At 46.5% G+C, this 15,708-nt stretch overlaps 2 protein-coding genes across 2 annotated transcripts; one reads left to right on the plus strand and one right to left on the minus strand.

The window, feature by feature from the left end:
- The first annotated feature begins 2,885 nt into the window (after window positions 1-2,885).
- Window positions 2,886-10,639, plus strand: CCDC65 (coiled-coil domain containing 65). Its single transcript, XM_036866360.1, has 8 exons — window positions 2,886-3,201; window positions 3,760-3,927; window positions 7,099-7,268; window positions 7,667-7,805; window positions 8,968-9,165; window positions 9,368-9,586; window positions 9,987-10,139; window positions 10,237-10,639. The coding sequence occupies exons 1-8, from the start codon at window positions 3,070-3,072 to the stop codon at window positions 10,552-10,554; spliced, it is 1,497 nt and encodes a 498-aa protein (XP_036722255.1). The 5' UTR covers window positions 2,886-3,069; the 3' UTR covers window positions 10,555-10,639.
- A 361-nt stretch (window positions 10,640-11,000) lies between these two features.
- On the minus strand, window positions 11,001-14,864 carry FKBP11 (FKBP prolyl isomerase 11). The gene is made up of 6 exons (XM_036866299.1): window positions 14,634-14,864; window positions 14,385-14,450; window positions 13,929-14,016; window positions 13,599-13,632; window positions 13,177-13,247; window positions 11,001-11,240 (listed from the first exon to the last, which is right to left on the minus strand). Exons 1-6 carry the CDS (start codon window positions 14,763-14,765, stop codon window positions 11,023-11,025), a joined length of 609 nt encoding a protein of 202 aa, XP_036722194.1. The 5' UTR covers window positions 14,766-14,864; the 3' UTR covers window positions 11,001-11,022.
- Window positions 14,865-15,708: the final 844 nt, after the last annotated feature.

The raw sequence follows: 15,708 nt of genomic DNA on the forward strand, positions 1-15,708 counted from the left end.
GCTGCACTCCATCATCAAATTAAAGTGGTATATAAGAGATCAGGCCTGAGTAGGCCCTGAAGGCACAAGTAAGTTACATGAAGAAATGGTTCAAATTCTTATGGCCTCCCACAAACTTCTCTTCCAGCCTGCACCCGTGGCCTCAGGGGAAGTTCCCTGTGATCAGCTAATGGAAGAAGAGAAGACTCAGGCCTGGTTTGCAGTTGGTTCTGCGCAATACACAGGCACCACCCACAAGGGAACAGCTGCAATACTACTGACCCTTTTGGGGACATCCTGAAGGACATTGTGAAGGGGAGTGGTCCCAGGGGGCAGAACATCGAGCAGTGCACCTGATTGTTCACTTTGTTTGAAAGAAGAAATGACCAGACATGTGATTATATTGATATATTAGCTCCTGGGCTGTGGCCAATGGCTTGGCTGAATTGTCAGGGACTTGGAAGGAACATGATTGGAAGACTTGTGACACGGAAATTTGGGGAAGAGCTATGTGATAAAACTCTCTGAATGGGCAAAAAACGTGAAGATATTTGTGTTCCACGAAAAAGCTCACAAAGAGTGACCTCAGCAGAGGAGGATCTTAATAATCAAGTGGATAGGATGACCTGTTATGTGAATACCGTCAATCTTTTTTCCCAGCCACCCTTGTCATTGCACAATGGGCCCATGAACAAAGCAGCCATTTTGGCCAGGACAGAGGTTATGCATGGACTCAGCTACATGAGCGTTCACTCACCAATGCCAACCTGGCTAAGGCAATCACTGAGGGCCCAATCTGGCAGCAGCAGAGACCGACACTGGGCCCCCTGCATGGTACCATCCCCCTGGGTGAACAAGTTGATTATACTGGACCACTTCCATCCTGGAAAGGGCAGTGTTTTGTTCTTAATGGAATAGATATTTACTCTGGATACACATTTGCCTTCTCTGCATGCAAGTCTTCTGCCCAAATTACCATCTGTGGATTTACGAATGCCTTGTCCACCATCGTGGTATTCTACACAGCATGGCTTCTGATCATGGAAATTAGTTCTCAGCAAATGAAGTGTGGCCATGGGCCCATGCTCATGGAATTCACTGGTCTTACCATGTTTTCTGCCATCCTGAAGCAGCTGGTTTGATAGAATGGTGGAATGGCCTTTTGAAGACTTGGTTAGAGTACCAGCAATAGTGGCAATCCAGGCAGGACTACTAATGGCCCAGACCTTTCGGGAATGAGAGTTTGGGTCACCCCACCAGGTAAAGAACCATGACCAGCTGAGGTGCTTGCTGAAAGCAAAAAGAATGCAGAATGAATAGTAGAAGAAGGTAATTATAAATTTCCAGTACAAGATGACCAGTTACAGAAATGTAATTTCTGTAATTACAGGACTGTAATAGTTATATTTCCTTCTTGTCTTGTTATGAATATGTTTGTGTGTGTATAAAAATAAAATATCTTTGCTTTTCCCCTCTCTTATTCCTTATCATGTAACATAAAATGTATTGACTTTATTTTATAATATTTAAGTACTATGACCTTGTTATTGTCTTTATTTGGAGATTAGGTATGGTTTAAGAAGATGTGTATTGATGAGCGGTGGACTTGTGATGGTAAATTTTATGTGCCAGCTTGACTGAGCCACAGTGTGTCCAGATATTTGGTCAAACATTATTCTGGGTATGTCTGTGAGGGTATTTCTTGATGAGATTAGCATTTTAATCAGTAGACTGAGTAAAGCAGATTGCTCTCCCTTATGTGGGTGGGTCTTATCCAATCAGCTGAAGGCCTGAACAGAATAAAAGGGCTGAGTAAGAGGGAACTCCTCCTGCCTGACTGCTTGAGTTGGGACATTGGTCTTTTCTGGCCTTTGGACTCAGACTGAAACATCAGATGGATGGAAATATATATTTTATGTTGTAAATATTTATATTTGATATTTATATTTTAAATATTATACATTATATATTTAAAATATTGGTTCTGTTTCTCTGGAGGACTCTGATACAGGCATTATATCTCACATTTAAAACAACTTTATTGAGGCACATTTTGCATATGATAATTTGCCCTTTTCAAGTATATAATGCAATGATTTTTTTAACCCAAATTCATCAAGTTGTCCAAAATAAATCAGTTTCAGAACATTTTCATCAACCCAATATGATCTCTCATGTGCATTTAATGTTAATCTCCCCCCCTCCCCCCAAGCAATTTGTAGTTTACTTTGCATCTTTATAGCTTTGCCTTTTCTGGATAGTTCACATAAATGGAAACTTACAATATGTGGCCTCTTGTATCTGGCTTCTTTGAGCATGTTTCTGTGGTTTATCCACATTGTAGCATGCATGCATAGTCTGTTCCTTTTTTACTGTTGAGTAGTATTCCACTGTGTGGAAAGAGCATATTTTGTCTACCATTCACTTGTTTTGGGACATTTTGGTTGTTTCCAATTGGGCTATTATGAGTAATGCTGCTAAGAACATTCTTGTGCAAGTCTTTATGTGGATACACTCTCATTTCTCTTAGATTGATGTCTGAAAGTGAAATTGCTGGTTCACACTGTAAATTTATGTTTAACATTTTAAGAAACTGCCGAACTGTTTTCCAAAGTGGCTGTACCATTTTGCATTCCCACCACCAGTGTATGAGGGTTCCTGTTTCTCCATATATCTCCAAAATTTTTATTACTTGTATTTTAAAATATGGTCATTATGTGAAAAATAATCCAAAAAAGATTTTTAAATGGTCATTTAGGAAGCTAGGGATTTTGAGAAGTAAAAGACCCTCTCTCAAAAACTGACTGCGGTCCTCCAGCGGGCAGAGGGCGCTCCAAGCCAAGACCTCTTCTCCTAGCCGTTACAGCGCCATCTTAGCGAGATCCCCGTTGCTAGGAGACGGAGATGCGTCTTTTGGTTTGGGAGCCTTGCTTCACCGCTATCCCAGGCTATCTCTTGCCTGAGGTCTGAGATCTAAGGTCCAGCTACCCTCCAGGGGCAGTTCCAGAAGTCACCGTTCTGGGGACATTTTCCTCCTACCCCCTCTAGCGCTGGCCTTGGCAGGCGGAGGATCCTCGCCCAGATCCAGCTATGTCTAAGAAAGGGAAAAAGGCCAAGATGCCCCTGTCCGATGAGGAGCAGCTGCTTCTGTTTCAGCAGAAGTTGCTGGCAGAGGAGGAGATGGCCAAGAAGAAAGAGAGGCTCCTGAACCAGTTCTTGAAGGTGATGGATTTTTGCATTAACTCTCTGCCCAACCCCACACACCCCCTGCACTGGTCCTGTTGCCTTGACCCTGTCATTGTGGTAGCCTCATTTTCATGCTAGCCTCCGCTCCTCTGGAAATCTTAAGACCCAGATATACTTAGATTTCAGGCCATATTGTCTGGGGGAAGGGGTAGCTCTCTGTGAAGCATGGAGGGAGGAAGGTGGTGTAGAGCTTGACAATCACTCCTGAGCCCCAGAACTGGGACAGTAGGTGCTATCAGCTGTCTGAGCTGTCTGAAATTGTGATACTCTCCCTCGAGATGGGTCATTACAAACAATATCCTGCTCTGATGCTTCCACCCAGAAGGAAATTCACCCTAGCCCTCCCTAAAATGCCATTGGGCTGCTCCTGTCTTACTTCAGACCCTCCCAAAACAAGAACAGGAACTCCTGAATGTTAGCCGTCAGGAGCTTTGGTCCCTCAGAAAAGAAAAAGGGTGACCTTGTTTGTTGTACTGTATCAGGGCTTTTAACCCTGACCTCTGGGAGGGGGTGGTTATTTGTTCCTTCACACAGGACAAGCTGGCCAAGGAGGAGCACAACAGTGCTCTGAACCTTAATAAGATTAACACACAGTGGAGGACGGTCCTTCGGGAAGTCAAGACCAGAGAGCTTCATAAGGACATTGAGATCCTCAGCCAAACATTTGAACGAGTGGTGGACTGCAAGGACAGTGTCATCAAGGCAAGCTCTCTTCCCTAAGAAACACTTGAATACGACTGTCTTGATCTCTTCATAGAATGGGCCTAGTGAAGTAATTAATCTTAAAGCCCTCCCAAGACACATGACATGAAAACTAGAATATTGAGCTGTCATCCTTCTCCCTCTGTTAGAGGAGCCATTCTCCTTGGTCATCTACTGCCCCAAACCAGTACTATATTAGAGTTGGAAGGCACAGTAGACATCACCCAATGACTTGAACTTAGTCCTATACCTTAATTTCAATGTGAGAAGACTCAGTTCCAGAGGCAGGAACCAGTTTGCTCAAGGTCACACAGCTAGTCAGTGAGAGAGCTGTGACTACACATGGATTTCTTGATTCCCACTCCAGTGCTTTATTCAACCAAATTCTGTTTGGCCTCTTTGATTCAACTTCAGTGGCCCTGGATGAGGTTGAGAAGATCTCCATCGGTAAGAGCAGTTCTGGATCTCTAAGCAATTCAATCAGCCAATCTTATGTTTTGGGGAGGTTCTTGAGTTGAGTACATACCATCTTTTCTTCTAAGGGATTTTTTCTCTTGAGTTCCAAATCCCTTATTCAGGATCCCTTGATATCTGTTCCTGACTGTGTCACTGTCCTCAAAACTGAACTCATGAGCTCCTCCTTCTCTAGCCAGCCCCATTTCCCATCCTCCGCCATCTGATCTTCCTCATACTCTCTATTTGGGTGGCTGGTACCATTCACCAAATCACCCAACCCAGGAATCTGGGAATCATCTCAGCTTTTGCTTCCATTCCTAACTTCTGTTACTAAGTCTTGTATAAATCTTCTGCTTAAATATTTTTCAAAGTCACACCCTGCTCTTCTTCCCCACTGTCCTGCTGTAGTTGAGATGAGCATTATCTATTGCAATAGTCTCTTTTTTTAATTTTTAAATTTAATTTTATTTATTTATTTTGGGCCGTGTTGGGTCTTCATTGCTGTGCGCGGGCTTTCTCTAGTTGTAACGAGCGGGGGCTACTCTTCGTTGCGGAGAACGGACTCTGGGCGCGAGGACTTCGGTAGTTGTAGCGCGAGGGCTTTGGTAGTTGTAGCACACGGGCTCAGCAGTTGTGGCTCACAGGCTCTAGAGCGCAGGCTCAGTAGTTGTGGCTCACAGGCTTAGTTGCTCCGCGGCATGTGGGATCTTCCCAGACCAGGGCTCAAACCCGTGTCCCCTGCACTGGCAGGCATACTCCTAACCACTGCGCCACCAGGGAAGTCCTCACCAGGATTATCTTTCTAAAGCAAATATCTGATCCGGTTACTCCACTGCGTAAGTCTCCTTAGTGGCTCCCCTCTTCTACAGAAAAAAATCGAAACTCCTTGGAAGGAACATCAATGCCCTTCATGATCTGGCCTCTACCTGTACCTTTCACATAGCCAGCCTTCTTTCCTGTGCCTTTGCACATGCCATTCCCTATCTCCCCAGTTTTCCTGGCAAACTCTCACTCCTCCTTCAAGAGTGATACAAATGACATCTCTTCTGTGAAGCCCTCCTCAGTGCTCCTAGTCAGATGTAGGCACTAAGTCCTTTATATCCCATTGTCACTGGGAAATCATCAACCTCATAGCATTTTCCATGCTGTAATTTCTTTTCAGAATTTACAAAATCGGAATTTAATCTGAACTTTATACCTGGTTTTTCTTTTTGTTTTTTGTTTTTTCAGAATTTATTGTAATTTTCTACTTATATAACTTTTCCTACTGCAAGACTTCAAGCTTCTTTGGGGGCAGTGAGAATGTCTTTTCATCTCTGAATCCTCGGCATCTAGCACGGTGCTGGTACATAGCAGGTTTAGTAAACATTTCTTGAGTGAGTGAATAGTCTTCCATTATCAGCACCTATTTCAGATCTTTTTCATACTAAACATATAAGGTAACAGCTAGCAAGGTGGTAGTTTACAGTGAGTGGATCATGTGGGCATTTGGTAAATGTTTTTTCGCTTTATTCACTTTAATTTGTTTTACTTTTTTGAATAGGTAGTTCACTCACAATATTCAAAATTCAAATTCTATATAAAAAAGTTATATAGAGAAAAGTTCCCTCCCACTGGTGCCTTTCAGCCACCCAATGCCCCTCCCAATAATTTTAGTTTCATGAGTAAACCTTTTTTTTTTACACAAATGGTAGTATTACATAGTGTTCTGCCCCTTGCCTTTTTCACTTAATAATATATCCTGGGGATTATTCAACATTAGCCCATAAAGAGCTTCTCATTTTTTTTTAACAACTGCATAGTATACTGTATTGTAGTTTAACATGTTACCTTGTCCTCGGTATTTCCTGTGTCTTGGTAATTCGATCTAGAAGCTTGCAGGTGTTGTGTTCTTCTATTAGGAGGCACATTTGTGATGTTAGCAGCTGTTGATTATCCATTAATTCATTGGGGGTTGCAAAATGCTGATTTTCTAATAGTATTCTTTTTTCATTTATTAGTTTGAATACTTCTATAAAGAGATACTATCATTTACCATTCAGTTACCCAGAGGTATAGTTTATATAAGAAATGCTCTTTCTCTTCCCTTTATAAACCAATTAAAAAAAAAAAAAGAATCGGTTGTCTGGCATCCTCTAATGGTAACTGATTTTTTTTTAAAGTATCCTGATAAACTCATAATCAAACATATTTGACATGTTTTGATCCATTGCAGTTCTTATCCATATTGATGCTCACACAGTCCCTTTTTTTTCTAGTGGACGTGTTCTCGTTATTTATTGCTACATCACAAACCACCCTAAATTAGCGACTTACGACAACGGTTTATTTCACTCTCTCTCGTGGTTCTGCAGGTTGACTTAGCTTACCGGGGAGGTTCTTGCCTGACATCTCTCGTACGGTTTTCAGTCAGATGTCATTTGGGGCTGCAGTCATCTGAAGGCTTGACTGAGCTGGATGTGTAAGATGACTGGCAGTTGATTCTGACTATCCGCTGGGAGCTCAGCTGGGCTGTTGACTGGAATGAATGCTTCCACATGGCCCCTTCACCAGCACTGGCTTCTCACATTCAAAAGTGGCAGAGCCAGAGCTCCCAGAGCCAAAGAAGTGGCTTTAGGGACTAGGGAAAATAGGAACTAGCTAGCCGAATACATTTTTTATTTTCTCACATAGATGCCATTCAGCCAAAATGGTAACTCTGTGTTTCCTACCCAGTCGTTAGCGAAGGACCTGTCAGAAGCTGAGGAGCAGTACGCCCACGCGCTGCGCAGCCACTTGCACAACATCGACCGGCTCTTGGCCCTGCAGAGATGCCGGCTCAGCCTCCTAGAGGAAAGTTACAATGTAGAGCTGGAGAACCTAACCAAGGAGTTTGAGACAGAAAGGTATGGGGACCTAAGAGGAGATATGGGGGGGTTGAGCCCAGGGGACTATCCAGAGCCTATGTCAAGATGCTGCCTGTAATCAGCCACCCACTTTCAACTATCAAAATCCTACCCATCTACCTATCTGGGGGACAGGGATGGGAAGGAGACTTTTCACTGCAACTTTGTGTACTTTTTGATTTTTGTATCATATGAATGTATTACCTATTCAAAAATCAAAATAATCTTATTCATTCTTTCTGGCCCTGAAAAGAATAGAACCCGCCTTCCCTCTGTTCTTCTTCAGTACCTAAGAGTTTGTACCATTCATATAGTTTTATTACATACTGCTTTGCATTGTCATTATTGATCCCTATGCTTTATGCCTCAGAGCAGGGACAGTATCTTATCTCCTACAGGAAGACAATTATTGACCAACATGAAAAAGAGATTCACTACCTACAAGATGTCTTCATGGCCATGGAGCAGAACTGCATAGATTCTGAGTACGAAAGCAAGCTGGAGTTCCAGAGCATGTGGGACGATCTCAAAAACAAGGTACAGAGGGAGAGCAGATGGGCAGGAACTGGGAGAAAGTGAGAGAAAATCGCTCAAGGCTAGTAGAGCTAGAAGAGATCCCTTTAACCAACATAGCCAATAAAATGCCTGCTGCCGCCGTGGGTACCCCTACTGCTTTTTGTAATTTTGTGAAAATTGGTGGGGAGGGAGAACCATCCTGAAATGTCAAGGAAGTGCATTTTAGAGCTAACGCACACCAAGGAGATCGTCTGGCTTCACCCCTGTGATCTGTAGATGAAGAAATTAAGGCCCAAAGAAGTGAAATGACCTGCCAAAGTCATGCTGCTGGTCTGTGGTAGAGCCAAGGGGAGAGTTCAGTTCTCCTGTCCCTTGGCCCCAAGAGCTTCCACCACGTTGGAGGCTGCAGACTTAGCCAGCCTACAGACCTGGGTTTGGGGGGGGGGGCGCTTTGCTTCTTTTTTTTTGGCTGCGTTGGGTCTTCGTTGCTGCACGAAGGCTTTCTCTAGTTGCCGCGAGCAGGGGCTACTCTTCGTTATGGTGCGCGGGCTTCTCATTGCTGTGGCTTCTCTTGCTGCAGAGCACGGGCTCTAGGCGCGCGGGCTTCAGTGGTTGTGGCTCGCAGGCTCTAGAGCGCAGGCTCAGTAGTTGTGGCGCTCGGGCTTAGTTGCTCCGCGGCATGTGGGATCCTCCCGTACCAGGGCTCAAACCCGTGTCCCCTGCGCTGGCAGGTGGAGTCTTAACCACTGCGCCACCAGGGAAGCCCCCGCTTTGTTTTTATTTTGCCTCATAATGTTTCATTAAAATTTTTTATAAGCTTTCTACATTTAAAAATTGGAAGATTTCACAGAAAAATCCAAATTTTCAGCTTCCCTTGAAAAATGTAAAGATCTGGTAACACTGGGCCACATTCCAAATGGAGACATTCATGTGAAGCTGAGCAGCTGTGCTCCCACCCCCCCCCACACACACACCAATGGAGCATTTCCTCTCTGGTTCGCCACAGGCCCCATCTAGCCCACAGCGCTTATTTATATCATCTGCCTGGTTTGTAGGCATTTTCACTGGCAACCTCTGCACCATGCTGTGCTACAAACAGTTCAAGAGGGGGAGGTTGCTGGTGGAAGTGAAAGGGTGTAATAGGGTAATTCCAAGTACTGGCTATTTTGGGGCAACTTCCCAGAATTTAGAAGAGAAGCACTTTCTAAGACTGCAACTGGAGCATAAAGTAGAAGATCTGTGGAGAAGGTTCCAGGATGCACTCAAGAATTACACTGATGCCACAGAGGATCGAAAGATCGCCTTTGAGACTCTAAAGGTAAAGGACGAGAAGAGCTCCAAAGAGATTGAAGCACAGATGAAAAAAATACAGAGACTACAGGTTAGTGCAGCCAACCTGAAAGACTCACTGCTTTACCTGTTCCACTATCCCCTGTTCTTCTTTCCTCAGTTTCTACTGGGCCTCATCACTGGTTGGGGAAAGATGGTATGCTCTGCTATCAGTCCCCAGACAGTCCTTTTACCTGCTCACTGAAGACTCTCACCTAGTCAAGTGTTTCCTCTAAACTACCCTGTTCCTCTAGGATTCCATAATTATTTTAAAAGGCAAGATCATGGTGCACGGCCGCGAGAGTGAAGAACAGAACCAGAACATTCGTGATGACAAAGAGTTGGTCCTTGTACAACTGCGAAAACTTAAGGCCCAAAGGACTCAGGCCCGGGGAATATCACAGGAGAACTTAGTCAAACTCACCCTGGAAAGTAATGCCACCCTCAAGGCCCTGAGGAAGATTGTCGACAAGGTAACAAAGGGGAGAGGGCAGCCAGAACAAAACCAAGGAACCTGGCTCCCTGCGAAGCGAAAGGGGCTGGGGAGACATAGAGGGCTTCCCCCTGCTTCCTGCCTGAGTGCACACTTGGAATGCCTACTGTATTCCATGTATTCCATGTATACAATTCCATGTATTGTATTCCCTCTCCTCTCACATTTTAAGTGAAATTAGTTAATAATGAATGAATTTTAGAAGAATATAAAATACTTGGAATAGTGCTTGGCACATAGCTCTCTCTGTTGGATGTATTTATTACTTTTGTCTCCCATTTGGATAAGTAGCTCCCCTGGATTGAAGCAGGGGAAACAAATCCACTATTTGCCCTCCCCACCCCCTTTCCTAATAAAAGGTCTCTTCTTGCTTCCAATAGGGTGAAAAGATCCTTAAACTTGCTGAAATATGTAGGAAATTTGAAACAGAGGAAGAAAAAGTGCTGCCTTTTTATTCGTCGGTATTGACTCCCGAGGAGCAGGAGGAGATAGAGAAAATTGACCCAGAGGAGTTTAATGAGGAGCTTGGAAAGGTAAGGCTCCTAGGGCCCGGAGGCTATCGCCCAAGGCTGGGGCTGCACTTGCTAACGGGTCCTACCACACACCTTCTCCCTTTAATTCAATTCCCAGGTGATAATGGACTACATAGGGATGGAGAATTTCTGGAAAAGGTACAACAAAGTGAAACTGGAGCGACTGAGCCTTCAACACAGACGTGCCCAGTTGTTAGAAATCAATGAGAAGCTGCGGGAGATGCTCAAGCAGTACTTGGATGGCATCTCAGTGAGTGATGAAGTGCTGAGCCAGCTCAACCCACTCTTTATCGTCAATCATCGCAGCAACTTACCCCAACCCCCGTCCAGGCCTACAGCCCAGCCAGGTGACAAAAAACCTCCAACCACTTACAACATCATTGAAGCAGCCCATGTGATCTCCCACATCCTGTGATACAAGGAGAAAATCTCTTTTCAACCCCCAGAGAATGTTTTGAGAGACCTGAGGACTTTGCTATTAAAAATCTCCATGGAGTTTATGAGCTCCTTATATCTTTGCCATGTTGGATAGAACAGTCTACTTGGAGGACACTAGGAATACAGCGGCCCTAGTGGGTAAAGAGAATAGCTAGGCAACTACCCAGAGGCTTACTTCTCAATGATGGATTGCTCCTCAGAGTCAGGACACCATGGGAGCCAAAACACATATGTTCGGCACCCAGAGATCCTATGGTCCTTGGGGTAAGTTAGGACAGGAAGAGGAGGGCCAGGAGAAGAGATCCAAAGCCTCCAACCACCCCCATGCCAGGCAAGACCCAACTAAGAATGCCCTTTCTCCCCAGCCCTTTACCTTATTCCCACTTACAAAGGTAGCAGCAGAAAGTATCGGGTGAAAAATGCAAAGATTTTTAAAAATTATTGTTTATTTCTTTTTGCTCTTGTTTCGTTTCTCTTCCTTGAGCTTCTTTTTGGAGACTTTAGGTCTGCTGGCCTTTTTGTATAGGTGATACCCAATGAGGCCCAGGAGGGTTGGCACCATGGCCATGCCTACCAGAGGCAAAATGCCCTTCACCAGCTTTTGCCAGTAGTTGGCTCGGATCAGTGCAATGAGCTCCACGTCAAAATGCAGCTCTGCATCCGCTGGAGGCAGAGAGGAGGTGAAGGTTAGAATCCCTGTGCCTGTGACCCAGGACTCAAATCTGAATGAAAGCGGGGAGGGCAGACCACAACCACAGCACCAACTGTAAAGCTGGCAAGATTTAAATGTGGGGCTGAGTTCTCTTACAAAGGCAGAAGCAGAGGAGTGTTATGAGCTATCTAGTGATAGTCACATTTACCTCAAATATACAAGTGTGGCTTGTATTCACTGACAGGTCTTTGCCAGGACAGGAAAACTTTCTGTGAAAGACTTTACTTGTAAAGTCCATTTGTAAGTTAGAGACCTCTGTACTAACTGTATTCCATTTCTAAACAGCCACATGGAGAGAATCTTTGCAGGGCTGAAATTAATTGGATTTAAACTAGACTTTTTAAAATTTCACCAACCAATAAGCACACTCAATGTGATTGTTAAAAAAAAATAGGTGTTTCAACATAAGGGCTAGAGAGGAAGAAGGATGTGGTTTAAGAAGTAAGGAGTGGGGCTTCACTGGTGGTGCAGTGGTTGAGAATCCGCCTGCCAATGCAGGGGACACGGGTTCGAGCCCTGATCTGGGAAGATCCCACATGCCGCGGAGCGGAGCAACTGGGCCCGTGAGCCACAACTACTGAGCCTGCGCGTCTGGAGCCTATGCTCCGCAACAAGAGAGGCCACGATAGTGAGAGGCCCGCGCACCGCGATGAAGAGTGGCCCCCGCTCGCCGCAACTAGAGAAAGCCCTCACACAGAAACGAAGACCCAACACAGCCAAAAATAAGTAAATTAATTAATTAATTTAAAAAAAAAAAGAAGTAAGGAGTGGAGGAATGGACAGGAATGAGTTGGGGGAGAAATGCAAACAAGCAGCACTGGAAATGAGGAGGTAACAGAATTTTGGGTAAAAGAATTTCTCTTTAGTCCCCTGACCCTCTCTATGGGTCTCTGTCTAAGCTGGAACTCGGATAAGAACTTTTATCCCAGTACTCTGAAGTACAAGTCATTTTCGCTAATAGAACATTTCTTATAACCAAAAGCAAGAGATATGCATCTTGGGAAATCTGTCCAGTCTCAGGCCTTCAAAAATAGGTATCAGCAGTGACCTGTGAGGGCTTTTAAAGTTAGGGGGTAGGCTTGGCCTTTTTTTTTTTTTAAACTTATTTATTTTTAATTTTTATTTATTTAATTTACCTTGGTTACATCAGGTCTTAGTTGCAGCATGCATGTGGGATCTAGTTCCCTGACCAGGGATCAAACCCGAGTCCCCTGCATTGGAGGGAGGATTCTTAACCACTGCACCACCAGGGAAGTCCCAGGCTTGGATTTTAAAAGTTGTTTTTTGTTTTATTTTGTTTTGAATTACTTGACTGTGATCATTTTTACTATCTCTTTCCTGGTGGAGGCTGAAAGGAACGGTGGAGATGTGGTGAGAAGCCATGCCAACTGCACAAACAACAGTTTGGAGTTGTAGGAAAAGGGCAGGAAAGAAGTCCAGAGTTCTCGGAGAGGTGGCACAGGCAGCAGACTCATGTGGCTCAAGCAGGTGTCTCCTCCCTAAAAAGTTGCTGTCTGCCAGAGGACAAGCCAGTGGCTTTAACAGGTTATATGTTCCTAGTCCCTGCTGGTGATCTGAGGAGGAAAAAGGTGGCCCTGCAGAAGGAAGCCTCAGCCACTCCTGTACCTTTCAGCAAACTGGGTTTAGACCTTCTCAAGCTCCAGACAAAGTGCATAGCTCCTTGTGTGTAGCTCTTAAAGACTGGGTTTTTTTGTTTGTTTGTTTGTTTTTGCTGCACAGTGCAGCATGTGGGATCTTAGTTCCCAAATCATGGATCCAACCTGCGCCCCCTGCATTGGAAGCATAGAGTCTTAACCACTGGATTGCCAGGGAAGTCCCCAGGACTGGGTATTTTGATAGCCACAGAGAGAGGCCTAGTCAGATTACCTGGGATAGATGGCGGAAATCCCCGTTTTCCATAGGCCAAGTGAGAAGGAATGATTACCCTTCGCTTCTCTCTGAGGGAAGGAATGTGAGTCATAGCCAGAGGTGGGAACAAGTAGGCCAGCCACCTCAGTCCATCTGAAGCCCCACCAACAAAACCCTCTGGATATTCACACTCAAAACATGAACTTTCCCACCTGAGCACCAAACAGGTTGACCAGCCAAGGCGTCCATCCCCCCACATGTCTCAACTCCACCAACAAAATCCACAGCCAGAAAGCCTGAGGCTTCATCCAAAGCCTCAGTACCCAGTGACCTTGACCTGCCCAGTATGAAGCCCAGGCCCATTCTCCTGCCTCCTCTAGGAGCAGGGATAGCAGAGCCATGCAGAGGGGGTACCCAAGCCCACCTGCCCAGATACTCACCCCACACACATGTCTAGAAGGCTCTGCTCCAGACCTTGAGGAAGAAGACACAACTGAATAGGAAACTACCTACATTCCCCAAATCCCAGGAGAGGAGGATCAGAGGCTCCCCTTGGACCCTCAGTTGAGCTCCCCACTGCTGGAATCTCTGGCTTCCAATGTGGTATGGGGCAAGAGGAGTACTAGAAGCGGGGTTTGAACCTCAGGAGGTGGCTGGTAGAGCCCTGGGGTCTTATTCCAGGGGGCATTTCCACTGTAGCTTAGGAGTTGAAGAAGCTAAGCAAGGGCTTAGGTTGGGAAGAAGTGGAATGGGAGGTACGGCTCACATACCTGGTATCACCTGCTTTTGGCCAAGTTCTATAACCAGAGGATCTCTGGTCAGAGAAGTGTCAAAGATGCGTCCATCTACCAAGCTGCCCTGTGGGGGAAAGAGGTTCTAGAGCACACACCTAGTACCTCTCCCTCCCAGCAGGGCGCGCACACACCTGGGCCTCGGTCGGCAACCCCCTTAAGACTGCTGCCTAGCATTCCCCTCGGGGCAGAAAGGGCTGGCGCTTCTCGGAGATCCCTCCACCCTTCACTTCTCAGGGCCCGGGAGGAACTGGCGGAAAAGCAGGCAGGTAGAAAGAGTAGGGAAGAGGAGCGCCCCTCCCCCGGCCACGTGCTGCAGGACCCCCAGAGCCGGAGTGACTCGCGAACCGCTTGCCACGTGTCCAAGCTAAAGCTGACGTGTTGCTGCAGGGCGCCGCCCCCCCAGGCCCCGCCCCGGCCCCCCAGGCCCCTCACCGAGTAGTGTATGTGAAGCGTGTCTCCAAAGGCAGCAGGCTCAGCACACGGTTCCGGGGGCTCCACCTAGGATCGCACTACAGGAGTCACGGAGGCTCCACCAAAGATCCCGTTCTTGCCCCTACTCAGCACCCCCAGTTCAGTCCCCGCACTGCCTCTCCTCCCCGCTCCCAGGTTCCTTGAGACCCCGGCATTCCCCTCACGAGGCCCGACCTCCACAGAGCCCGCCCGGGACTATCTCCTCCTCACCAGGGTCTCTACTTGGAGGGTCCGGACGGGACTTTCGGTTTCGAAGCCAGCCTCAGCCCGGCACACCGCCCCACAGAGCAGCAGCAGCAGCAGCAGCAGACGGAGCGGGAGAAGCGGGGGGCGCAGGGTCATGACTGGATGGGGGCAGGGCACGGGACACCCAGGACAGGCTGGTGGGTGGCAGCGCCCAGGCCAGACTGGACGGGACGGGGCGGGTCGCGACGCGCGCCAGCTCCTCCTCCTGCAGCCCTTCCTCCACCTTGTCCCCACCTCCTGGAGGGAGGAGGCCCCGGGAGCTCTCCCTGCCCTCTGAGATTCTGACCTGTCCGTTAGCCGTTCGGTCCCATAGCGAGGGGCTGGGTAACGTAATAGCACCCATTTACGATTAACTATTGTGTTCCAGACACTTGTCTGTAATCCTCAAAACCACCTTGAAAGGCAGGCATACTTGTTTCCCTTTTACAGATGAGGAACTGGGTGTTCAGGTTAAGTAAGTTGCTCAAGGTCATCTAGCTAGGTGGCGACAGAGACAGGATTCAAACCCAGGACTACCTGAGTCCAGCCAGTTTGCGCTCTGGTCTTTCCTCTTAAAGATATATGTGTCCTCACACCTATCCTGGCAGTGTCTGGCTGGCCCACCGCAACCCAGCAGCTGCCAAAGGTCGTATCCCTCTCCCATATCCAGCCCTTCAGCTTGGTTTTCTGGGGGTCATATACCCAAAAGGAGGAAGGGTGTTGTCCCATCACCCTGTCCTTAAGGTAACTGAAAAGAGCACAGGCTATTTCACTGTAAGGATGGGGTGAATCCCTGATCTTTTCCTCTGACATTACCATTTCCTTTCTCCTTTCATCAACAAACTTGTCAAAAGGTCAGCTACATACACCCCTTTTATGTTTGTGCAAGGACTTCAGTTTTTTTGTTTTTAGAAATTCTTTTTATTTATTTATTTTGGCTGTGTTGGGTCTTCGTTGCTGCGCGTGGACTTTCTCTAGTTGCGGCCACCAGGGGCTGCTCTTCGTTGCGGTGGCTTCTCTTGTGGGCTTCAGTTGTTGTGGCACACGGGCTCAGTAGCTG

This window comes from Balaenoptera musculus, chromosome 10, assembly GCF_009873245.2.
Source record: "Balaenoptera musculus isolate JJ_BM4_2016_0621 chromosome 10, mBalMus1.pri.v3, whole genome shotgun sequence".
In the NCBI taxonomy this organism is placed as follows: Eukaryota; Metazoa; Chordata; class Mammalia; order Artiodactyla; family Balaenopteridae; genus Balaenoptera; species Balaenoptera musculus.

Bases quoted from the DNA above. Each gene is read 5' to 3' on its own strand.
- CCDC65 (XM_036866360.1), top strand. From the start codon at position 3,070: ATGTCTAAGAAAGGGAAAAAGGCCAAGATGCCCCTGTCCGATGAGGAG. The intron at 7,806-8,967 runs GTACAGAGGGAG...GCAACTTCCCAG, and splicing joins GGGACGATCTCAAAAACAAG to AATTTAGAAGAGAAGCACTT. The intron at 9,587-9,986 runs GTAACAAAGGGG...TGCTTCCAATAG, and splicing joins TGAGGAAGATTGTCGACAAG to GGTGAAAAGATCCTTAAACT.
- FKBP11 (XM_036866299.1), bottom strand. From the start codon at position 14,765: ATGACCCTGCGCCCCCCGCTTCTCCCGCTCCGTCTGCTGCTGCTGCTG. The intron at 13,633-13,928 runs GTATGTGAGCCG...TTCTTCCTCAAG, and splicing joins CCAAAAGCAGGTGATACCAG to GTCTGGAGCAGAGCCTTCTA. The intron at 13,248-13,598 runs GTGAGTATCTGG...TCCTTCCCTCAG, and splicing joins CTTCTAGACATGTGTGTGGG to AGAGAAGCGAAGGGTAATCA.